Source organism: Cololabis saira, chromosome 2 (assembly GCF_033807715.1).
Source record: "Cololabis saira isolate AMF1-May2022 chromosome 2, fColSai1.1, whole genome shotgun sequence".
In the NCBI taxonomy this organism is placed as follows: Eukaryota; Metazoa; Chordata; class Actinopteri; order Beloniformes; family Belonidae; genus Cololabis; species Cololabis saira.
This window is the reverse complement of record NC_084588.1, coordinates 32966830-32992341: the sequence shown is the minus strand read 5'-3', so window position 1 is coordinate 32992341 and position 25512 is coordinate 32966830. Positions and strand designations below refer to the sequence as shown.

The 25512-nt window shown below is 40.3% G+C and overlaps 1 protein-coding gene across 1 annotated transcript; it reads right to left on the bottom strand.

Moving 5' to 3' along the window:
• Nucleotides 1–1227: 1227 nt before the first annotated feature.
• Nucleotides 1228–24695, bottom strand: LOC133462700 (stereocilin). The gene is made up of 29 exons (XM_061744087.1): nucleotides 24596–24695; nucleotides 23381–24502; nucleotides 22836–22860; nucleotides 22174–22732; nucleotides 20603–21493; nucleotides 20452–20514; nucleotides 20243–20368; nucleotides 17035–17201; nucleotides 16763–16949; nucleotides 15468–15583; nucleotides 13316–13448; nucleotides 13013–13195; nucleotides 12678–12716; nucleotides 12412–12588; nucleotides 12029–12175; nucleotides 10501–10559; nucleotides 10236–10359; nucleotides 10027–10109; nucleotides 9800–9935; nucleotides 9169–9371; nucleotides 6755–6845; nucleotides 6479–6650; nucleotides 6202–6371; nucleotides 5037–5192; nucleotides 4803–4945; nucleotides 3545–3693; nucleotides 3200–3297; nucleotides 1522–1669; nucleotides 1228–1385 (listed from the first exon to the last, which is right to left on the bottom strand). The coding sequence occupies exons 1-29, from the start codon at nucleotides 24693–24695 to the stop codon at nucleotides 1297–1299; spliced, it is 5856 nt and encodes a 1951-aa protein (XP_061600071.1). The 3' UTR covers nucleotides 1228–1296.
• Nucleotides 24696–25512: the final 817 nt, after the last annotated feature.

Genomic DNA, 25512 nt, shown 5'->3' with positions numbered 1-25512 from the left:
CATGACAACACCCATGTCTATGGTTGGGTACTGATCTTGTGACTAAGCTTTTGTTATTACATGTATGAGGATTATTGGGAAATAAATTGATAGTAAACTTTAAGAGCACAAGGGTCTTCCATTCATGTTCACAGCTTCACAGACTACAGCTTCATTCTTTGCATAGAAAAACAGGTCGTCTACTGGTCCGGGTACAGTAGAATCTAGTTTTTCTGTGTATCAGTCAAGTTTTGATAGTTTTATTAGATCTGACTTTAATTAGAAATATGTGGTTTTCCGCTGCAGCACTGCAGCCAACCATGAAACATAATTGCATCTGGTTCACTCACTGATCCTGAGCAGAGATCCTCGAACCTCCAAGTCCTGGGTTTGCTCTGATGCGATTAATACAATTTAGTCTTTGTTTCACAGATTGTTTGTCCCTTATGTTACAAATCCAGATAGCTTAAAAAAGGCACTTGATAATGGCTAAAATCTCTGATCAAATATCTGAAAAAGTAATTGCAAGTGAGAGCTTCATGTTGGACAAAGGCTGTAAATGAATTCAGATGTTTTTCCATCCTATCAAACATCAAATATATAAATAAATGAGGAAAAATACCTAATTTCACATTTATAGGGTATTATTAATATTATAAATAGATATAACAAATGTAAGAATCTATTCCCTAAAATTTATAGGAAGTATAAACGACTGTGGTTAGGAACACAACAGGCAGTCCTTCTACTGAATTAGAGAGGACAGGCGTCACAGCGTGAGAGCAGTAATTCATGAACTCTTCAGAATTTCTGCAGATATGAGTCCTAGAGCGGAGGATTTCTGTTAAGGATGTTATGGTGCTGCAGTGGGCTGATTACTGAGCCAAGAAAAGTTATTAATAAATGGGTGCAAGATTTCAAAGGGCTATTGCAGTCTCTGGCTGCCATTTTTGTTCTCAATGCCTCTGCCTCTGTTTTCGGGCCATGATGACTCCATGCAATTAAAGCTGATCTAAAATTTGTTTGCAATTATCCTGTACAAGTCAGAGTTTGCTCCTCTGTCAAATAAACACAAATCATTGCACTTCCTGTTTTTATAGGTCTTAAAAAACGTGTGTTACGGCAGCACCCTCTGATTTACATTCTGGCCAAGATGATAACTCGTTAAAGTGAGTCGTGTGCAGCAGAGCTTGATCCAGAGCAATGTGAATTAACGGACCAACAGGCAGAAAAGCAGAGCTGTTCAAAGTATTTATTTGATGTACAAATCTGATACCAAGGGGGGTTAAAGGGAAAATTAAATGTTTTCCCAGCATTTCATATCAGTTGCCGTACCAAGAGACAAAGAGCCAGAGAGTGTAAAGTGAGACTGTCCCTATTCACAACTGCTGGAGCCCAGTTTCTCCCTGGGGAAGAAGAGAAGCACAGACGTTATCACCAAAAAAATATAATTTTTAGACTCCTGCTGGAGCAAGTATCACAGAAATGACTTAATACAAAGATGGCTAACAGGAGTTGTCTATTGTTTCTAGAAACACACACCTCGGAGCTCCATCAAGACGTCTCCCTCATACCGAGCTAGTCCAACAGCGTGCCTCTGCTCTGTGTCCAGCTCTGCCCACTGCTCCTGTGTGACAGCCCACGCCTGCTCCACGCTCAGCCACGACAACTGGACTGAGCTGAACACCACCTGACATGAGAAAATCATCCGCTTTATTGCCAGGAAAGGAGATTTAATATGATCCTGCGTATTTGGTACAATGTTCTGCTAGGTGTTTGAACACAACAGAGAGAGAGAGAGAGAGAGAGAGAGAGAGAGAGAGAGAGAGAGAGAGAGAGAGGGTGAAGAAAGAAAACATTAACATGCAATATAATTTTATAGCATTACATCAAATATTATATTCATGTTTTTTTCTTGAAAATACTGCAATGCAGTTCCAAGAAAAAGTGGATTGGCCAAGATTTCTGAATTGAATTTACGTAAAGTGCCGCTTAATCTGTATCACAAGAAGAGACAAATACAATATGACAAGTCTTTATTGAATGTGGTCTGTAACTTATTTACAGTTCAGATGTTAAAGGGAAGTAAACAGTAAAAAACTAACATTTTCAGTTTCAGTTCATTAAATTTTCTGGGATGTTTTGATAGAACAGACAGGCATGTCAATATCATTTCCCTTCACCTCAAATTTGTTCAGGGCTCTGATTTAAACTTTTCAGCTCATGCATTTTCTTCATTTTTAATAATTGTGTTGTTTATTATTGTGTGTGTGTATGTGTATAGTATAGTATAGTATAGTTCTGTCAATATCCTCTCTTCAATAGACAGTTTTTTTCCCTTTTTGCTTGTTAATGTGGACCAATAAACACTCTGTTCATAGAAATGCTTCAGTTGCCTTTATACGCTTCATACATGTCTTTTAAGGTCCTGTGAAAGTTATTGTGACTTGAACATGTGGCAGGAAGCAATAACAAAACACACAACGCTTCTCACACTGACCCGTCTTTTTTTGAGAAGATCTTTGTCTGTGACCCAACTTTGTGCTGTATGAGTTGTTTTATTGTGAGGGGCACCATTTCCAGCCCACTTTCAAAACCTCTCCAAGTCTAAGTCTGCCTGAGTCAATTCAGCGTTAAGTGGTTAAAGCAGGGCTTCATATAGACATGACATGTCAGATTGTGTTTGTCTTCAGTTGTGACTCAGATGAAGATCAAATCAGGTTTTAAAGGTAATCCCTGCACAAACCCTGGTGGTTCTTAAGCCTAAATGTATCTTTGGAACACTACTGGAGGACACTACACATTATTTATGCATTTACTGATTCAGCTTAAAATACTCCTGGCAAATTTCCACTGACAGTTGTTAAACGTTAGGGTACCCCAAAGTGTCTTAAAGCAGCTTGTTCAATGTTGGAAAAAAATGTGATTAGAATACAGATGCAGCCAAACGCTTGTGTGTAAATCATTCAACCAGTCCTGCACACGTTCATTGCTTCTGTAACCTTGAACATCAGCGTTACTTACAAACATGAGAGCTTTATCTAATGTTTTTTCCAATTACTGTACGTCAGTGCGCACATCCCCAAAGCTTACTTTATGGACTTTATGGTTTTCCAGATTTGACATCTCAACATATATTTTGTAAGGAAGAAAAAAAAAAAAACTGAAAAATGGTGCATGGACTCTAACAGACAACCTCTGAACAATGGGTGACACTAACCGCCATCTTTTTCGGTGGCAACCGGGCGACAGCTTGAGGGGTGATTCCCTCCACCTGCTCCGGCAGCAGAGCTGACAGCACTATGTCAGGCAGGCCCGCTGGAAGCAGGGACAAACATAGAAGTCAGGTAATTAATGTTTCTCATTTCAAATCACAGGAAAAGTCTAGGAAAACTACAGCCTAAACCCTCTGGGAGACTTTTAATTGCACCTATCCATCCAAGAGCTGTCATTTCCTATTTCTTCAGGCCTCACTCTTTGACAACACCAAAAAAAAAAAACAACAATTTTTAAAAAGTTGTGCAGAGAAAGTTCAGACCTTCGGGGATATAAGTCTCCACTGTACCTGCCAATGTCCCAATTTCAGTGAAAATCTCTGGTCCCCAAGCACTGACTGGGCCGAAGGCCTCTGGTCTCGACAAACAGCTTGTCAACGCCTCCATCTGCTGCTCTGTGCACGGCAGGGACGTCTCCCGGAGGAACTGAATCGCAACGCTGCAGTTGGAGGGAGGAGATTAAGGACTTTATCCTCCCTTCAGGTTATTCAAAATTATTTGCTTTTGGTTTATCTTGTTAGGAAATGTTTTCCAGCCACCTGCTATTTGGTGTATTTGTAAGATATCTCCGCCAGCGAGTCGTTATGAAATTCTGAAGGAGGGAGTCTCATCGCTATCGCTACTTATAGAAATTACACAATACGTTGTAGATAGTAGTCAACGTTCTTCTGCCTTTTCTTGTAACGTGTTGAATATTGTAAATAAATGTATCGTTTTACAAAATCATAGTTAGGTTAAGGGCATGGATATTCAGTACTCGAGTTGTAAAAAAAAAATCAGGGGGGATGGTGGATTTTATCATATGGGGACAGATAATTTGTGCTCATTACAAATAATATAATATATTACAAATAATAGCACTGACCAAAACACCTGCAGGAATGACATAGCAGCAGTTAAATGCAGCCTTCTGTAAGCTTTAAATATCCACTGGGCTTACATCAAATACATCAAAACACAACAATAAAAAACAGTTTTCTGAACTTATCAATATGACTCTGTCCTTCACAGGATAAGTAAAATGGTTCACTGCAAAAACTCAAAATAAGGATATTTGTCCTATTTCTAGGTAAAATTTCTCATTTTAGTAAAAAATCTTATTACACTTAAAACAGGACTCATCACTGGAAAAAAACAACAATTTTCACCTGTTTCAAGTAGATTTTCACTTGAAACAAGTAGAAAAATCTGCCAGGGGAACAATATTTTTTTTGCTTGTAATGAGAAGATAAATCTTGTCCCACTGGCAGATTTTTCTACTTATTTCAAGTGAAAATTTACTTGAAACAGGTGAAAATGGTCAAATAAGTTATTTTTCTGGTGTTGTTTTTCTGGTGATGACTCTAAATGTTGAAATAGCAGTAAAACCACATTCATTGATGAAATGACATAAGGGATGGAAAGGCAGGATGGCAGTTTTACAGGGGGGGTGATTTTTACAGTTTTTATTTCAGGGGGGATGATTTTTACTGTTTTTATTTCAGGGGGGATGCCATCCCCCCTCATCCCCCTTCAACTCGAGTACTGTGGATATTCATAAATAACTACCTGAGGTTGTAGGGGCTCAGCTTTTTGATCTCCGAGGGGTGCAAACCGCAGATGAGATGGCCCAGCGACGCCAGGTCAGCAACCGCCAGCTGCTCCAGTTTCATTCTGTGTTTCCAGATCACACTCAGGACCACTGCCCTCATCTGACAAATCAAGCAGGGACATTTATTGCATAGTTATGGATAAGTTACAGGACTCAGCATCAAGGTGAACATCAGGGTGTGCAAGGTTCACCTTTCGAGCGCTCCAGTCTGTCAGCGTGCCAAGATGTGCCAACACTCCCACATCAGTGATATTGGTGTCCTGCAGCTCTCTGTCTCCCATCTCTGTCACCACCGAGCCCAGTGCCAGCACCTGATCCGCTCTCAGCTCCCTCACTGGACTGAGGGCCTGGATTTAACAAAGAGCCACAGCATCCTCAGATTATGCTGAAATCACAACACTAAATTGGGCACAGACTTAATCTGTTAGTAGTCCTCTTACTTTTTGTATTTGACAAGAAGAAACATGAACTTTAAGACACAACTGGTCAAATTCTTTTTTTTTTTTAATATCTTTTTATTTCACAATAATTTTCACAATTCACATTTTCACATGCATGATTTATATTATACCCACATTCCTACCCTCCCCATAATTACCCTAGGGAAGAAAAAAAAAAACATACATTAAGGGAGAACAAAATTAAATAAATATTAAAAAAAATAATAATAAATATATAATGGCAGCAACAGCGATATCAAACTATATATATATCCCCATATATACATACAAACATACATACATATAAGGCACAAGTTCGAAAATAAAGATACTCATTGGTCCCCTTTGGAAAAATTATCCAGTTTTGAGAATAATGGGAACCAAAATTCTTGAAAAATATGAGCACGGTTGTATTGTTCTAAAGTTAATTTTTCCAATGGTAAAAAAACTGAAATTTGATCCAAAAAAAACTTGAAAGTTGGAGGGGAATCATCTTTCCAAAGTAAAAGTATGCATTTCTTAGCGAAGTATGTGATCATAATTAATATCCTGCTTTTTTTCCGGTCTAACTGAAGATCCAGTGTGTCATTTAATAAATACAAATTGGAGCTTAACTCAAAATTAATTTCTAATACTGATGGTCAAATTCTGATCATATTTTGATTAGTCATAAATGTTTTATTGTGGAAAGTGTCTTGATGCTCCGAAGAAAAGCTCTTGCAGGAAAAGCAGAGCGCCCACCTGGGCAGCTCTGAAGTGATGAGGTATTATTATTCATGATCGACCCACATAATCCACAGTAGAGAAACTGTTTTAAATCCCGAGGTGTGTGGGAAAAGAAAGCCTGGAGATGCCTGAAGATGACACGAGACACTATGAATGCTGTGTGAGCTTTGGGAGGTGGGGTTGTCCTGACCTGCCTGAGTCTGGTCCACAGGGACCGTCTCTGCCCAGGGCTGAGCGAGGAATCCTGACCAAACACCTCCACACACTCTTTCAGCTCCTCAAGGGACATCTGACTGAGCTGAGTGGGCGTCCAGGCTGAAGGAAATGTCCCCCTGATGTCTGCACACCTTGGTACTGGCACTGGTCGGAGGAAAAGAACAAAACAAACACACAAACTCAGAAAAACGATGAGTTAGTTCCCTGTAAAATACACTGGAGGGCGTGAGTGCGAGGAATGTGTCTTGAACCTTTTGCCCTCCTGCTCTGTGCTTTGACGATCCCTCTAATGAGACTTTGGGTCTGCTGTCTGTGGTGATGCTGATCCACACACCGACTAATACACACTTTGCCAACTGCACTGTCCTCCCAGCGCTTTTGGCCCACCAGGACCTGCTCCACTATATTCTTATTCAACACAGCCTGTTCCGTGGAAACATACGTATGTCTTATATTTGAATTGTTTAAGAAAGATCAAAAAAGGCTAAATGAATGCCTTGCGTGGGTCAGTGAGTGGGGATGCTTACTTGTGGGATGGAGCTAATCCTCTTTGTTGTGAGAGCAAACACCAGTCTGCCCAAATGCTCCACATCTCCAACCTGCCATTTGGATGGATCTCTGACAAACAAGGACAAATGTCTGGCCATTACTGGCACGTTATGTAATTCATGTATCTGCAGACTCACGCTGGCATTTTTACTTCAGGAATGTATTTTCAATTTTGCTCTCAGTAGCCAACAGACAATAATATGACAATAATATGTGCAATAACTTAAGATGTGCAATATCTGCCAATCTACCTCACAACACTCCACCTGCTTTTCTGCACTGTTTAACTGTATATACTGTTCATATCCTGTTTATACATATTTTATACGTATCTTTTGTATTTTTTATATATTTTTTATTTCTGACTTTTCAGTCTTTTTACCCCTCCCCTATATGTGTGTACTGCTGACAACAAATAAGTTTCCCCACTGAGGGAGAAAATAAAGGATATTCTATTCTATTCTATTCTTCTATTCAAAGCTATTCCACCTTCCTTTGTAATTATCATGAGTCTATCCTGTCCTCCGGTTTGCACCACTATATTTAGCCTCGTATTTTCATCAATGTGACTGAAAAATTGACTTCATCTGTGGGTGAATGCTTGAAGGGTAATGGATGTTTAATATAATTATTACTAGCCTATTATTATTAATTTATTGTTTATCTTTATTGATCGATTGATCTGTTTTTTGGACTAGCCGTTGTCTGATATGGTAATATGCACCTGTTATTCAAAACTTAGACAAGAATGGAAGTATTATATGAACAGCCAGAAGCTGAACTGTCTTCCTCTGAATATAATTGTTTGATTAAAAAACAAAACAGTTGCACAAGCGCCACCTGCAGGCTTGCATTTGTTTTGATTGGCTGAAACGTATCGATAACTGTGAGTGGTTTTTCGATTTGAACTGAATCATACTTTATTAATCCCAGATTGGAAACTTTATTGTTCCGGTGTAAACTAATCATAAAATATAGATAAGTAAATAAGAATCATAATAATACATGAACTCAAAATAAACACAAGGTGACAAACTTGGAAGTAAACTATCGGAGAGCGGCTTGATGGAAGTTTTTTCATAGACTAGAATATCTTTATTTTCATTTCAAGATGTACAATGAAGATTTTATCCTCAAGATAATATCATTTTAATTTCTTCAGCTTTGGGGCACAACCCTCACCAGGGTATTTGGTACGATGCCCCTCACTAGGTCTCTCAGGAGGACACACAACGTCCCTCAAGCTCCTGCTGCTGAGGCCTGCTAACATCCCACCACTTCCCTTCACGGAGGCGGTTGGGATTTTGCCCAGAACCAACTAGGACATCGTGCCGATCCCCTCTAACTCATTTTCCAGGCCACTCACCTGAGACCATCTTCCCAGCTGCCCTAAAGGTGTCTCTGTCTGCCTCCTGGCCGACTGTCAGAGGGGCTTCACATTTGCCTACATCCCTAAACTAAGTATTACAGTACCACCAGCTTGTTTTTTTTTTTTTGTGCTTTAAAAAAAAAAAAAATTAATAAGGATATGTAAATTTATTCTTCCTCAACTGCAAAAACCGCCCATCTAGAAACATTTCTAATATTCCTTCTTATTTTGAGCAGGATATCTTTGCAGGGGCGCCTCCAAAAATGTTTCATAGGGGGGGGCAGATGGGGCCACTTAAATTCTTGGGGTGGACACCAAAACTAAAAGCCGTCATTACAGGATTGTATTATACTGTTGTAGTATAAGGGCTCAGAAATACTTAAAAAAAACGCCTACTGATATACTTGGGTTTATTACGGAAGAGTATTAGGGCCATGCAAGAGAAAAAATATTTGAGAGGGGAAGATTTTTTTTTATTCTGCACTTCGAGAAAAAAGTCGAAATGTCGAGAAAAAAGTTGAAATGTTGAGATTAATGTTGAAATACAATTTTGTGAATAAAGTTGAAATTTCGAGAATAAAGTTGAAATACATTTCATCTTTTTTCTCGAAATTCTACTTCAACATTAATATCTACATTTCGACTTTTTCCTCGACATTTTTACTTTTTTCTCGACATTTCGACTTTTTTCTCGAAGTGCATAATGAAAAAAAAATCTTCCTCCTCTAAAATATTATTTTTATTTTTCTCCTGCCTGGCCCTAATACTCTTCCGTAGGGGTGGCCAGTGGGGAGGCCAGCAAATTTGTAGGGTGGGCCGTGGCCACCCTTGGCCACCCCCTGGTGACGCCACTGTATCTTTGCCAATAGGGTAACAAAAAAGTTTCCTGACGAGACATGCTATAACAAGCGAAAGAGTCTAAAACATTCTTTGAATTATCTTTAAAATTTTCTTTTTTAGAAATGGGATTTTGCAGATAATTAACACATTCCAGTTAACACTGTTACAGATGTGTTGCTTTACCCAAGCAGATCTTTCTGAGTGAGTATATCACTAAAATCTCTCAGAGACTCTCCGGGAAGGCAGTAATTTCTCATCTCCTCCAGCCGCAGAGCCAGCGCTCCTCTGTCCACCAGAGCCAAGCTGTCTCTGTCCAAGAATGGCAGCAGAGGCCCCAGGACGTCCACAAGGGCGCCATCAATCAGCTCCTCTGCCAGAGAAGAGCCCTGTAGAGGAGCATGTACGGAGAGAAGGCTTGAATCATCAGGACTTAACGCTAATATGACTTTACTTGTGTGAAAAACTTTGAGAAGATGAGATAGTTTGTTTTCTAAATCTTTCCCTCCTAAAATGTGCTCGTTTGAGACGCCTGAACCAACAATCACACTGCTCTGTTAATGTGTTGCAACAAATGAGACATATGAGTCACTTTCACTGACGCAAACCCTGATTTAAATGAACCAAAAATAGCTTCTGTGAGCTGATATTTGCTCTGAGATCTCACAGAGGCGTTTTATCATTTCAAATGTGCCGGGAAGATGTGGAACGCTTTGATAATGATGATATTATACAGATTACAAAAATGTGTTATATCTGATCACTCGTGAGATATGTTGTGAAAACAATATTTGCATGAGTAGGGTATGTGCCTTACCACCTCAGTTATGGCCTTTTCTGCTAAATTTGTCTGCTTATAATGCGGCAGTCTGATGAATTCAACAAAGTTTCTCTGAGTGTAGTCCACAACCGCTCTGATGGATGCATTAGAGAGGTCTTCTATCATTGTCACTCTAGCAAACAACGGAAAACAGGGACAAAGGTACTTGAATACATTTTCAAATTTTTATAGCAAAGTTTCACATCTATGAGGGAGATACTTACGGGAGTGTTGCAGCAAACCCAGGACTTAAAGTATTGAGGTTGAATCCAGTTTGTTTCCTCAGTTCCTCCACCATACATTTTCTCTGAGAAGACACAGCAAAGCAAGTCTGACCTTAGTATTAAAAATGCATTTTAATTTGTTATGAAAACGTGAACTTTTGATAAACAGCAATAGAGTGTGAAAGTGTGTGATTTTATTTTTTCCTCACCAGAGCAGGTCTTGGGCCTCCAGAAAGTTTGCTCGCAAACTGAAGCAGCTCTGTAAAACCTGTGTCATTGGTCCAACGCCTCAGGAAGTCACAGCTCATTCCACTGGCAATATGACCCAGATCCCTACAAGTGAAACAACGCTTATTATTGCATTTATACTGAGCAAAAGATGACTGTTTGTAGGGTTTTCCTTTAGTTTGATGGATAAAATCCATAAAATCATGTATAGGGTATGAATGTTTTGATATCGTCAGTCAAACGTACCTTACTGATTTTATGGTAACATTTTCAAATTCATAGATCTTATTGAATAGAAATTGAGCCTGTGAAAAAAAGAGAAAGCTTCAGTTACTGTTTTGACTTTTAAATATGAAATAGAGAATATTCTAAACAACAAAAGACTGTCAATTTGAAGTACAAAGTCTCCTGAAATTAAAGATAAAAACAAGCAATTTGATCTTTTTATGGTATTGTCATTTAATTACAACTACAAACATCTTAATGGGAACAATTAAAAAAAAAAAATTAAAAAAGCTATTAATGAAATTAGAGTTACAGTATAAAACGACCCTTTCCAGCCAAGATTGTAAGCTTCTGCTCGTAAGGGGTCACAGTTTTAAGGGGGTCGATTATACAACTCCACTGCTGGTTTACACTGCACACCTTTGAAGTTCAGCAGAAGCAGTGTAATATAAAGTCGGTTGGGGGTAAGGATGTACAAGCTGGATAATTGCACTCCAAATTGGATCTGTGCTGTAAAAATACTCTTTTAGCAAAATGTCATCATTTGTAGAGCAAGACAAAGAGATATCCAAAGTTTACTCCAGAAATGTTTGACTCCACTATGTCAAGAACTGAAACATTCAGAGCTTGGCTTTGAAATATTAATGTTCATTTGTGATGACTATTTTTCGTGCAGCCTGGAGTGGCAGCTACAGCACGTCAAACGAGCATTTAACACGCAGAGTCACACAGATCTCAGTGGGCGTTCTAATATCTCACTGCCAATAGAAGAAAAAAAAACACTGTTCACTCTCAGAATCATTCCTGCAAATGAATCTGCTGTACATATATATATGCTGTATATATATATATATATATATATATATATATATATATATATATATATATATATACACACGGCACATCAAGACTGATAGAATATTGAGCGATTTTACAACAAACAGATCAACCTGTGTAGACCTCTGTTGTGTGAAAGCAAATCAATTCCAGTGACACAATAAATTAAATTAAATGATGTTTTCCACTGTATCTATGCATCAGCACTGGTTCCAGGGCAAACTAGAAATCACAGTCAAGGTATAATAATCAATACTGAATTCTGAAATATGTGGCTATATTCCAAAACAGAATATTTATAGTACAACAGTCATTTGTCACTGCGGCGTATATTTCTGTGTAAGTGAACAGGGCAACTTTATTGATTGAACTCTGGTCTTGTTAGGCTGCGGACAGGTGATGAAAGCAGACTCATACACAGTTGGCTGTGATAAAATCCCTTTAAGGTGCCCATTATTAATTTACGTTACACTCCTGCACACCATTGTACTACATCCAAACTAATTAGCTTGATGGCAGCTGATGTGAAAGGAGTATTAATATCCTGAAAGGCTTATCTGAAGCATATCCAATGAGTTGCACATTAATGGAAGCAAATAGGGAATCTACTAATATTATTTTTTCTCTTTAGTAAGAGAACTGGCAAGCTATTGTTGTCATAACCATGAAATATTACACTGCACAGAACAACAGATTACAGAAAAATGTGGACCTGCTGGGGTGACCAGAGTATGTCTCTGTACGTGCTGATGCCTCTCCAAATGGTTTCACTATTCATGGCTTGTATCAGCTTCCTCAAGGGCACAAAAGGAAGCAAACAGCTAGCTTGAGTGACATTCCCCGAGTCTCTCTGTAGTGCCTGTCGACAAACAAACAAGTAAAAAAAACAAACAACAAACCAAAAGAAAAACAACACACATTTCAAAGGCCCATGCCCGTACTCAGTCTACCGCTTTTACTGTATATGATTCTGCCCAAACCTCTGCAACTCTTTAGCTTGTCAGCTACCCAGCATGGGACCCAACACAGACAATTATAAGAAATACTGTAAGATTGGAGTGAGAAGGATGTACTGAAGAAACAAAGTGCCAACACCTCCTGCAGAGCAGTGTATAGCATGGCTCTTTGACCAGGCTTCAGTTCAGTTAGCAGTGTTTTCCAACACGGGCAGTGGGCGGCTTCACTGATCTCAGACCACCGGAGGTCTCTGAGCGCAGCAGGGGACAGGCCATCGTGTAACGGCTCCAGCCTGCACAGTTTTTCTACGGTGAGCTGCCAAGAGGAGAGGAAATGCAGTGGTGAGAGAGCAGGAGGCTGAACTTCAGTATAAATGAATTTTGAAAATGTCTACCGGTACTTACATTGGTGTCCTTTGAAATCTTGGATAATATTTGAAATGCCTGTGGAGAATATTGAAGAACTATTAAAGCACAGAGATCACAAAAATGTTCCCATTTTAAGACATTTGACATCGTTTCCGAATGTGTCATCAATATTGTTCACTTTATTCATTAGAAATGAATTAACTAATAAAATGTGGACCTTAATCGCTTCTCTGTTTTATGTTTCAGACTAGATTAATGTTTGATCGCAGTAATAGTTTGGGGATTTTCTTTATAATGCAACACTGGAGCAGAAAAACCAGAGAAAGGAAAGGAAAGAAGAGGGAAATAATAAGAAACTAAATCCTGCTGACCTGAGATGGAGAATATCGGTGCATCCCCTGCTGTGACAGGACTTCCAGGAGTTGTTGTGACGGGAGAGACAGCAGGAAGGAAGCTCCTAACTGAGGCAGCAGGCCACTGAGAGCTGACAGCTCAGAAGAAGCCCTGCTGCTGATGTTCAGGGTCTGAACTGCTGGTATCAGCCAAGCTGACAGCTACAGCAGCCATGAAACAAAGTTAATCTGGGTCATTCAGGCATTTTCTGGAATAGCACTCATGAATCAACTCTAATTCAGGATGCATGTGGTTCATAAAGGTAAATGTGTGCCCCTCACCCTGCCACTACCACTGATGAGCCCCTTGGACGTGCACTGAGACAGCTGCAGCCAGAGAGCCGAGGACACAGCTGAGTCCTGGAGATATGAACCCAAATCCGCTGGATCCAGGTAGCATGCAAGCACCCCTAACCTGTAAGAGACATAGTTGTTCACCCCTTTGTCGGACTAATCAAAATTCATTTTCAACACATTTTTAATGAAAAAAGTTTTGGAAGTTCATAAAGCCTTTGTTTTGCCGGTTTCCTTAGCATCTTTTCACTTTCTGTTTTCAGAGCTATCATTATTATTATTATTATTATTATTATTATTATTATTATTATTATTATTATTATTATTATTATTATTATTATTATTATTATTATTATTATTATTATTATATTATTGCTATTATTATTATTATTACTATTATTATTATCATCATCATCATCATTGTTATTATTATTATTATTATTATTATTATTATTATTATTATTATTATTATTATTATTATTATTATTATTATGTGTAGACTTATGATACTTTTTTTGTATATTCTATTCTGTTAAAAGATGGGCAAGATAAGCTTTATGCTTCAAGCCCAGGGGCCTCATCTATAAAGCTTGCTTGCGCAGAAAAAGCGCCTGAAAGTTGCGGAAGCCACCTTCTACGCAAATCCTCGGATCTAAAAAGAAAAAACTAACCGAAAAATCTGCTTATCTTTACGGCAACTAGGACCCTCCCGTAAGAATTTACTTAAGACACGGGGAACTGGCGAGGCAGGCTGTGAGGTGGTGAAATGAAGCCAGATTCATGTAATACTCTTAATAATGTCATCACATATCACAAAATATATCAGACTTAAAATAATAAAATAATAAAATAAAATAATATAGCGCTGATCGTGTTCCTCTGTGTGTGAAGCTCAGTCAGTCAGGACTCTGGTGCTGCTGGAGCTGCAGCCGCGGTGCAGGACACGCCGGGAACCTCCTTCACCGCTTTAGGACAGAACAAATGAGGGGCTGCGTTTAGGGAGCCCCACGGAGCCCCTCATTTCTTCCCTAAAGGGACTCAGATTTGTTTTCATATATATGAGTTTTACTGGCGCGTGAAACCTTTACGTGCGGGTGTATGGTGCCTAAATTATCGCCCCGCGTTAAAACGACGCAGAGCCATAAACCCGCCCTGAGCCGCTCTGAGGGGAGACGGGAGGGGGGCGGGTGAAGCGGGGCTGCGGGGCCGTTCTCGTATCGCTTTCATACAGTGTCTTGATAATTTGCAATTTAAGGCTGAGCCTACCGTTAGTTTTTAAACTGTAAAAAGTAAGGGGAAAATAAACATGATTTTGAAAAGACGGGGGGACGTGTGTGTCCCCCTGTTGCACCGGGGAACTCACGGCGTTCCGCGCAGCAACGGCGTGCTGCCACTCACTCGCTTTATTTTATACTATTTATTTTTCTACTTTTACTGTGACCACAAAATAATGTGGTTTTCCTGTCCTCCTCCTCATCAACAACATCTAGATCTCAGATCTCAGTGAAATTCAGTGGCACGGTGGCTCGACACGTTCATTCATTCATTCTGAAGCCAAACAGGTTGCAGGAAGCCACTGCGCATGCTCAGCAGGCTCATTAATATGCAAAATGATTCCATTTTCGGTAGAAAGTGGGCGTGTAGAGGGCGGGATACCAGGCGGATTCACGTGCGCAGCCTTCCAGCTGGACTGTGATTTATAAAGAGAACCTTACGTGGAAGTCTGCGTGCACGCGGTTTTATAGATCCAGATTTTTTTTTGCGCCCGGCATTTTCGGCTTTTGAGCGTACGTGCACTTTTAGTATGAATCCTACGCAGTCCATTTTAAATGAGGCCCCAGACCTTTTCGGTCAAATAATCACAATGTTGACTAGGGAAAAACCTGTGTTTTTTTTTTTGTTTGTGATTGACCGAAATAAATATTTACTACTACTAAAAAAAAAAAAAAAAAGCACTTAATGACTCCAAAAAAATAAAAACCACATTAAATTCTGTAGCGGAGGGATTACATGTGATTTCCACTTTCCGTGAAGCAGAAAGATGCTGTCAGTAATTATCTGTTTTATAAGTGCTCTGAAGTGAGCTTAAGTGTTGTCAAAATTAACAAGAATAAATATTTATAAAGCATCTTGGTCCCACCTTGTTATGTCATAACCAGTGAGATTCTTCCTCTTACTGAACAGGGTCCGAAGCACATGGCGGCCCCTCACACCATCTAGACTGCTGTTGCCTAGCAACTCCACCAGAGGATTTAGCTGAAGAAAGAATTGATTAAATGTTGAAACAGGAGAAACAACAGAAAACATTGTGCTGAGCAGCTTTTTGCAAAGTGTGTCATTGATTTTTTGTTTCTTATTGCTAGGTTTAGATCCTGGATGTGCCATTGCAACCATTCCTACACCCATAGATTAATTACAGAGCAGCTCTCGCAGCCACAGGCCTCGAGACCTGCAGGGGGCTATGGTTCAAAATTTTAGCTTGAGGCACTCAGAAATATTTCTTGCTGCTCGCAAAATTAAAGATCTACAAGCAGACAGAAAAAAAGACAAGAAAAATAAAATGGACAAAATTCAACTACAGGACTGTCTCTGAAAATTAGAATATTGTGATAAAGTCCTTTATTTTCTGTAATGCAAAAATGTCATACATTCTGGATTCATTACAAATCAACTGAAATATTGCAAGCCTTTCATTATTTTAATATTGCTGATCATGGCTTACAGCTTAAGAAAACTCAAATATCCTATCTCAAAAAATTAGAATATTCTGGGAATCTTAATCTTAAACTGTAACCCATAATCAGCAATATTAAAATAATAAAAGGCTTGCAATATTTCAGTTGATTTGTAATGAATCCAGAATGTATGAAATTTTTGTTTTTTTAATTGCATTACAGAAAATAAAGAACTTTATCACAATATTCTAATTTTCTGAGACAGTCCTGTACATAGCGAGTCAAAGGCCAGAGAAAGTTGTACACTAAAATAAATTAGATTTCAATTAAACAAACATATAGAAAATGCCTGGAACAGATTCAACTGAAAAGAGATGCAAAATGAAATCAAATAAAGCTTACAAAAAATAAAACTACTGCTTTAACCACCTTGACCTCCAAGACAAAGTAGACACAGCAGAGATATTAGATGTCCAACAGCACTCAAAACACATCAACTTTATTTGTTGTGCTTTGCTCATGCTTGATGCTGCCTCTATACCCTTTCTCACACAGGTTGTACCTTACTACTGCAAAGAAACCATTGTTATTCCACCATTGTCTCCCTTTATTTTTTCACACTGAGCAAACCGAGGCAGCTTTTATCTGTAACAATGCATGGATCTGTTTCTCAACTCTTGTACTTAACTGTTTCATTATTAATCACCTCACCATATCCATCCGTGAAAGAGATACAGCAGACCTGTAGTGGCTCTCTAACCTGTTGTGATGTCAGCTGCTGAAAATGACTGACTGGAAGGAAGGGAAGAAGTGGGAGGATGGAGCTGAGGAAGTATGGCGGCCACGTAGGAACGTCACCCACCACACTTGACTGCAGCAGTCGTTTTACAAAGGCCTTTTTCTGCAGAGACTTCATCCCTGAGCTGTGGTCACGAATAGCTGTCAACCTGCAGAGTGAGGCGGAAACTGTTATTTTGAGAGGAGTGACACAGTTCAGATTAAATATGATCATCTGCTCTGTCAGTAACTCACACACTGTCATTGACGATCAGGGAGGCTGGGAAGCTCAATATGTCAGAGACGGACATGAAGGGTATGAACTGGGAAAGGTCCACAAAGAGCTCTGGGGTCACTCGGGGAAACTTATGAATGAAAGCAGCAGTCATTGTTTCTATGGCCTGTAACTCTTGTTGAGAGACCTGACAGAGGATACATGCAGATGTGCATCATTATTCTCTACTACTACTATTCATGGGCCATTACATCCATTCAAATTAAGAAGGTGCAACACATTAATAAGCATTATTGTTGTATTGTCAGAGGAACTGGAAATAATAGAAAACATGTTACAAATCATCCCTACATTGTGATGGATAGTTCTGATGAAAATAATGGACTTGTCTGACCTTAATGTTATGTTTGGTGAAAACAAAACAAAGCATTTCAAAAGACCCACTGTTAACCGTGGTGGTGGAGGGACGATGATATGATCATCTATTCTGTCATTAAGATTAGTAATGCTGAAGTGAGGTGGGCATTGCAAAGGATGAAGAGTGCAAAGACAGATGGTCCTGATGATATACCTGTGGAAGTATGGAAGTATCTAGGACAGGTAGCAGTACGTTTGACTAGAACAGGGGTCGGCAACCCAAAATTTTGAGAGAGCCATATTGGACCAAAAACACAAAAAACATATGTCTGGAGCCGCAAAAAATGAAAAGTCTTGTATAAGCCTGAGAATGAAGGCAACACATGCTGCATATTTCTATATCAGTTAGAACTGGGGGAAGATTTTTTTTTCATTATGCACTTCGAGAAAGTCGAAATGTCGAGAAAAAATTCGAAATGTCGAGAAAAAAGTCGAAATGTTGAGAAAAAAGTCGAAATGTCGAGATTAATGTTGAAGTACAATCTCGAGAAAAAAGTCGAAATGTTGGGAAAAAAGTAAAAAATGTCAAGAATAATGTTGAAGTACAATCTCGAGTAAAAAGTCGAAATGTTGAGAAAAAAGTCGAAATTTTGAGAAAAAAGTCGAAATGTCGAGATTAATGTTGAAGTACAATCTTGAGAAAAAAGTCGAAATCTCGAGAAAAAAGTTGAAATGTTGAGAAAAAATTCAAAATTACGAGAAAAAGTCGAAATGTCGAGATTAAAAAGGAAAGGAAAAAGGAAGAAAAAAGAAAAAAAGTTAAAAAAGAAGAAAAAAAAGAAAATAAAAGAAGAAAAAAAGGAAAAAAAGAGAAAAAGAGAGAAAAAAAGGAAAAAAAAGAAAAAAAGAAAAGAAGAAAAAAAGACAAAAAAATAGGTCAAACATTTTTGAAAACGCTCCAGGAGCCACTAGGGCGGCGCTAAAGAGCCGCATGCGGCTCTAGAGCCGCGGGTTGCCGACCCCTGGACTAGAACCTTCAACGAGATCTTAAAGAATGAGACGATGCCTGAAGAATGGACGAGAAATGTCCTGGTGCTGATTTTCAAGGACACAGGAGACATGCGCAGTTATGGCAACTACAGAAGAATAATGTTGAGTGAAGTTATGGGAAAGAGTAGCAGAAGCTAAACTGGGTGGAAGGGATCATTTATGAACAGCAGTATGATTTCATGCCAAAATAGAGAGTACTACGGATGCTTTGTAGACCTATGACAGGGTGCCAAGGGAGGAGCTATGGCATTGTATAAAGAATACTGGAGTAACACAGAAGTGTGTTAGAGTGGTGTAGGAAATGTACGGTACATGTAAGATAGTGGTGAGGTGTCCTGTCGGTGTGACAGTAGAGTTCAACGTGGAGGTGGGATTGGGAATCAGCCATGAGCCCCTTCTTGTTTGCTATAGTGATGGACAGGCGGAGAGTTGAGGTTAAACAGTAATCTCCTTGGACTATGATGTTTGCAGATGACATTGTGATCTGTACTGAGAGCAGGGAGCAGGTGGAGGAAAATCTAAAGACGAGGAAGTATGTCCTGGAAAGAAGAGGAAGAAAAATTGCAGGTGGAGGAAAATCTAAAGACGAGGAAGTATGTCCTGGAAAGAAGAGGAAGAAAAATTAGCCACAGCAAGACATAAGTGTGTGTGAATGAGAGGGACTCAAGTGGAAGGGTGAGGCTACATGGAAGAGAGATAAACAAGTTCAAGCAGGCTGGGACAGGTGGAGAAAAGGTCTGGGGTGATGTGTGATGAAATACTATCAGGTGGTCATATTGGTGAAATCCACAATGTTGTATGTATGTAAAAGACAGGAGGCAGAGGAAAAGCAGAAGATAAAATGTTGAGGTTCTCTTTGGGAATGACAAGGACGGATAGGATCAGAGATGAGCACATCAGAGGGACAGCACATGTTAGATGTTTTGGAGGAAAATGAAGAGAGGTAAGACTGAGATGGTTGGATATGTACAGAGGAGAGATAGTTAGTATATCAGTAGAGGAATGAGGTTGGGACTCCCAGGAGAGAGGCCAAGAGCAAGACCAAAGATGAGATTTATGGACGTAGTGAAAGAGGACATGGATTTGATTGGTGTGAGAAAAGAAGATGCGGAAAATAGGGTTAGATGGAGGTGGGTGACTCACTGTGGCGACCCCTGCAGGGAACAGCCGAAAGGAAAAGAAGAAAAAGAAAAAGAAGAAAAGATCAGTTTGCTGCAAGACCTGATTATCTTGGAGAAGCTTAGCAGACCAGGAAATCCTCTGTATACTAGAGGTAAATTTGCAGCCGTCCGTCTGACAGCTGAAGTTTGGTCGAAAATGGGCCACGCAATGGGACAAGCGTCTGAAGCATCCCAGCAAATCTACTTAAGAATGGCTGAAAATGAAGAAAATTATGTATTGCAATGACTTGGTCAATGTCTAGACCAGATCCCAATTCAAATGCTGTAGCCGGATTATGCACAAGGGAATGCTAAAAAACCTTAATGAACTGAAGCAATTTTGTAAAGAAGAATGGAGCAAAATTATTTCACAATAATGTGAGAGATGGATTAACTCATGTAGGAAACATCGGTCACAAGTTGTTTGTTGTTGACCCCAACCCACCCCCCTTTGGGCTTCATTTTTCTTGAATAGATATTGGCATGGTGACGAAAAAGGTATGTTGTTCTTCGTTTGAGGTTGTATTACCGTAGTAATAAGACATCATTTTACCAAATCATTGTTACTGTATATTACAAACAAACAAAAAACAGTACTAAAACAGGGGCCCTTCACTTGTGCACATAACTGAAATAGATTATTATAAATTGGAGGGCAAACCTGACTGGTTTCAACTTGAAGCTGGTCCCAGCTTTGATGGATATGGGAGAGGAATCTCTTAACAGCATCTTTCTCTGCAGACATGACCAGAGTTCGAATGCTGTCTCTTGGCATCTGGAGGTACTCCTGGTGAGACGGAAGCAGTCACCAAAACATCCAGTGAGCTGATCCTGTTCATGACAAGTAAATATAGCAGCACAGGGCAGTACCTGCAGCAAAACCCTGAGCGTGGATGAGTTGTCATTCTGCTGGATGAGATCCCAGAGGACAGGCTGATGTCACAGCAGAAAGAGTTTATTCACTCACTGTGTGTGTGAAAGAGAAATTGTTTGAGTCTTTTAATTACTTAGTGTGTCTTACGCTGAAGCAGCTCAGCAGGTCTTCTTTCAGAGTGGCGTTCTGCTCTCTGCTCAGGAAGACACCCACTGTGTGAAGGACACTCGTGGAGGCGTCTGTCTGCAGTGCAGCCCAGGATGTGTTGTCGAGTAGACTGGAGAGGAGGATGGCTTGACCAAGACCTTGTCTAGCCTCTCTTTCCCCTTCATCCAGCCCTGACGAGAGCCCCACTATGAAGTCTAAGACACGCAACACGTATCCCAGGGATACTAAAAAACCCTCCCGCTCTCCTACCTCCACCTCACACACACTCAGCTTGTGTAGGACGTCCACCAGCAGTGGGGCTGGATCCACGCACAACTGTGATGTGTCAAACTCATACGGTGCTGGCAGCATCTCAAAAAACTTTTGCAGGAAGCACTTTTTGCTTTCCTGTTCTGCCTTTAGATCTGCACAGACATCGGCAAACTGGGGCTTCAGTCTTAACAGCTGATGGTAGAGTGCGGTGTTGAGACAAATGTGCTCCTTTAGCCCATGTGTCTGTCCACAGAGCTCCAAGAGGGTGGAGTTGAGGAAATGTTGCACCGTCCACTTCCTGTACTGACAACTCTCCATAGCAGTGTCCACATGGGAGACGTTCTGCATCTTAGAGCAATAGGCTGCTGCCCAGCTGACCTGTAGCTGCTCTGAGTCAAACGGTGCTTTGCTACACAGAGCCGACATTAAGACTGAGTTGTTAGGCAGGAAACAGTGTCTGAAAGCTTCAGCACTAAGAGACCTGCTGCCCAACTGAGTCAGACAGTCATAACTGAGCACTGGACTCGCTGTTGCCTCTTCCGAAAGCTGCATGCACAGGTCATCAATACTTATCCGGTTAAGGAACATGTATTCCTTATATTCCTTTGACACCGCTGCCTGTGAAAAGTATAAGAAGAGTTCATATGAATCAACAGAAAAAAAAGAAAAAAGAAAAAAAAAAAAAAAAAAAGAATATACCGTATTTTCTGGACTATAAGCCGCTACTTTTTTCATAGGTTTTGAACCATGCGGCTTGTACAAAGGTTCTATTCTGTGGATTTTTCTTCCACCGCGACAAAATAAATGCAAAGAAGAATACGCTACTTCTTCTTTAGCAGATAGAAGTAGGTAGAAGCAGATTTCAAACAGATAAATAGATCTGAATAAATAAATAGAATAAATAGCGGTTATTTTCTCTTGGTTCTGTCCCGTTTTAATCAGCAAAGTTGCTGCCGTGTTAAAAGACACTGTTAGGAAAGGATCTATTTAGGTACAAACATGTACATCATTTACAGTTCTAAATCCTTCTGTACATGTAGTAAATATCTAATCTAACAACATAAATATCTGCGGCTTGCATATCTTTTTTTCTTTAAATAGAGCGGATGCGGCTTATATACAGGTGCGGCTTATAGTCCAGAAAATACGGTGTATATATATATATATATATATATATATATATATATATATATATAAAAATATATATATATATATACACTGTATATGTATTTGAAAAAAAATGTAAAGCAAATCCTCTTAAGCAGAAATGTTAATTCATATTAAAAGTGATCCATTACCTGATGCGCTCTCTGCAGCCAAAACGAGGAGTTGGCACACACCGTGTTGTTGAATTCATGAGCAAAGAACTCACTGCAGACATGGACCCAGAAGAAGTCGTCCTCAGCGGCAGAGAGATACCACGCAGCATCAGAGCATGCATCATGCAGGTCAAGCCCCATGTGAGCCATTGTGGGATTAACTGATCCATTCTCCCCTTCAAACAGTTTACAATAGAGGAACACAGTGAAGTTAGAGACTCCCGTCAAGCCTGGGATGGATTCATTACATGCCGCCTCCAGGATTTCTGTAGATGTAGAGTACTCCATCTCTTTCTGCTTGGGTTCACCCACTCTTAATTGCGTATGAGGTGCGGCGGTGTGTTTGGGAAGGTGTTTTTGTGTTAACATTCTTTGTGAATAGGGAGCTGATTTTAGGGGTGATTGGGCTGGTGTTAGTTGCGATTGCAGCTTATCTCCCTCCGTGGAGAGGCATGACATAAAAGGAAGTGAGTCTGGAAGGCCTTGAGAGCTGACACCCAAAGCCTGAGCGTTCCACATCATATCATGCCTTATCCCCCTACGAATGCAGACAGAACAAGGACTAAAATGCAAATCTGTTTTACGAAAGATTTGTTATAAAATCTGAATATAAAGTGATTCATATCCCTGATGTATCTTACCAGAGGATCAGATGTCTCAGGTCCCCTTCAAAAAGACAAGAAAAAAAGCAATTTTGTTTTTTAAATCAAAGTGAATGACAGGCGGAAAAAGCAGGTGGAGGCTCCTGCCGTACATAATAATAGGTGATGAAATGGTGCAGCTCATCTAACAATACCCAAGGTCTAATGTTACTGACATCAATGAGAGGATAAAGAGATTAGCTGGGCTAACAACAGAGGCTTTCACGGTACAGAATGATTATAAAGATTTTAAAGCAGTGTCAGTCACTGTCACATTTTCTCCTGAGCCGCTCAGGTGTGTAAATCAATATGGCTCTTTGGGAATATTTTAACACTTATTGCCACATATACAATGCATGTTTTGCATTTTTCTCGGGCTCTTTCTGTGAGTCTGCAACCATATGTGAGAAACCTATAGTCTCATTGTTGTAAGTATGAATGACTTCAACTAATCGCCTTTGGTTCAATGGTGAGACAAAACATGAAAAGCAGTTTTTTCATCATTCTCATGGCAACATGAGAAATCATTGTTCTATTACACTCACCAACAGAGCATCTGGCTTGTGTGTTGGTCTGTGGCGCATCCACCAAGCTGCTGACATCATCAAGCATCACCATGGTAACTCTTGAAACTTTCTTTCTGAGATTATCATAGACAGAGCTCCCCACCCTGTGCACCAGGCCCCGCCTAAACCCATCCAAACTCTGCACAAGAGCTAAGTTTTTCTGTGCCAAATGACCTCCACGCTCCCCTCCACCTGAACGGGACAAAACCTGGAGCAGGAAGTTCTGTATGGAGTCCGGCTCGTCCTCCATGGCCGTAACATCTTCTGTGGATGCGTTTGCAGAGAGCCCATCCTGCGGCATAGCCTCAGGAGGCAAGCTGAACGGCTTGAAACGTCCAAATGAGCCCTTATTGTGCCCAACAGCATCTCCTGCAGGGTGTAAACTGACCACAGGCTTCCAGTTGCGGGTCTCTAAAAATTGCACCAGCTTTTGGAGCCAGCTAACATTGAACGTACAATCATTACGACCTTTCAGAGCACAGATGAAGCCCTGCAGGCCTGCACTGGCCTGACCATAAGTGCCACTGACCATAGCCTGAAGTGCAGTTTCAAGCACAGCGCTCAGTGTCCTCCAGTTTTGAGATAAAAAGGCCAAGAGGGACTTGTGGGGCTGACGCTCGGACAGAGTAATGACACTCTGCAACAGCCCCAGCAGCCAGTCCCAGTGTGGGCTGCCCCTCAGAGACAGAAACCAGTCCTGCACTTTCACACTGGGTCGAGGAGGCACGTGGCCATTCCACTGGTTGAAAGCAGCGTTTCCTTCAGACTGGAGAAAGAAATGCAACACCTTCTCCCACAGCTGCTCGTCATCTGGTTCTGGGGGCACATCCTCCAGCTCAGCGCCCATTTCTTGGAGGTACAGAGAGATGTTGTAGAGGAAGCCAGAGAGACGATGCCGGTCTATCGGCTTGCCTAATGAAGCTAGATTCTTGCTGGGGAAAAGGCTTTTTAAGCTTCCCACAATATTTCCTACCCAAGTCTGCACAGACTGGTCCTTTTCTGTTTCTGAAGGGGACCCGTGTGGATTCAACCAACTTCCTTTACTCCATGCTGAGATGATCTCTTTCAGAATAGCTTCTCTATGGTCCACCTTGTTACCTCCTAAAAGGGCATCATTAGAGACAGCTTGAGCTGGCACTGAAGTATAAAAGTACTCAAAAACTCATGCATTTATATTTGTGGTGAAGTACTCACCTGTCTTCTCAGGGGTTCCATGTCCAAATAAAACAACCCAAACTATGACGCTTGTAAATTTGAGAGTGGCCATCCCTGACCGTTTCTTTAGTATCTTCATCTCATGCCAGCATGTACTATGACAGGCTGGAGTCACATTTTTCTCTTTAGGCTGTTTTTCCTGTTGGTTTCAAAAACAACTTCATGTTTCTTCTTATTATTACTGTTATGATTTATGTGCTAAGATGCAGTAAAGTATCACTTTAGAGAAAGGATATTAAAGCTTAATGACTGACTATCACATCACCTTACGATGTATGGATCCAAAACAACTATCTGCAATTTAATAGCTACAATTATTTTTTTCCAGAGATGACGGGAAAAATAAATACAACTCACCAATAGTTAAAATCCATTTCTATCTTTAATTTCTGCCAAAAGATCCTTGAACCTATCCGTGTCAACACACTGCGCTGACCTCCTCCTGAGTGGGACTCTCTGTTTCACCATCGCTCTGACTTTCACTACCTTTCCCTCTCCTCCTGCACCCCTCCCACCAGCGTCCACTACAGCTCCGTTATATTAACCTTTCAGAGCACAGATGCAGCCCTGCAGGCCTGCACCGGCCTGACCATCTGACCATAGCCTGAAGTGCAGTTTCAAGCACACTTGGGACACTTGCTGTTTAACTTTATCTGTGGTTTCATATTTAAGATACAACTCTTAAAGATGTTGTTAGCCGGATTCCAACAGACAAGATACAGAAAAAGGTACAGGAGCACAGTTAGATTTAGGTACCTGCAATTACTTAAAACAGTCTTGTACTTCTCTCGTTGTGGTTGGAAGTGTACTAAATTGTTTTAGTTATTCCTTGTTCAACATTGTTGGGGCTTGTGAGGCTGTAGCAAAGTCAAAGCTTTAATCCAGGTGAAAATCCG

What these genes read in the sequence shown, in the direction of transcription:
- LOC133462700 (XM_061744087.1), bottom strand. Translation starts at nt 24,695, where the DNA reads ATGAAGATACTAAAGAAACGGTCAGGGATGGCCACTCTCAAATTTACA. An exon ending in ACCGATATTCTCCATCTCAG is followed by an intron (nt 12,717 to 13,012) that starts GTCAGCAGGATT and finishes TATTCTCCACAG; the next exon opens with GCATTTCAAATATTATCCAA. An exon ending in CGTCTTGATGGAGCTCCGAG is followed by an intron (nt 1,386 to 1,521) that starts GTGTGTGTTTCT and finishes CTTCTTCCCCAG; the next exon opens with GGAGAAACTGGGCTCCAGCA.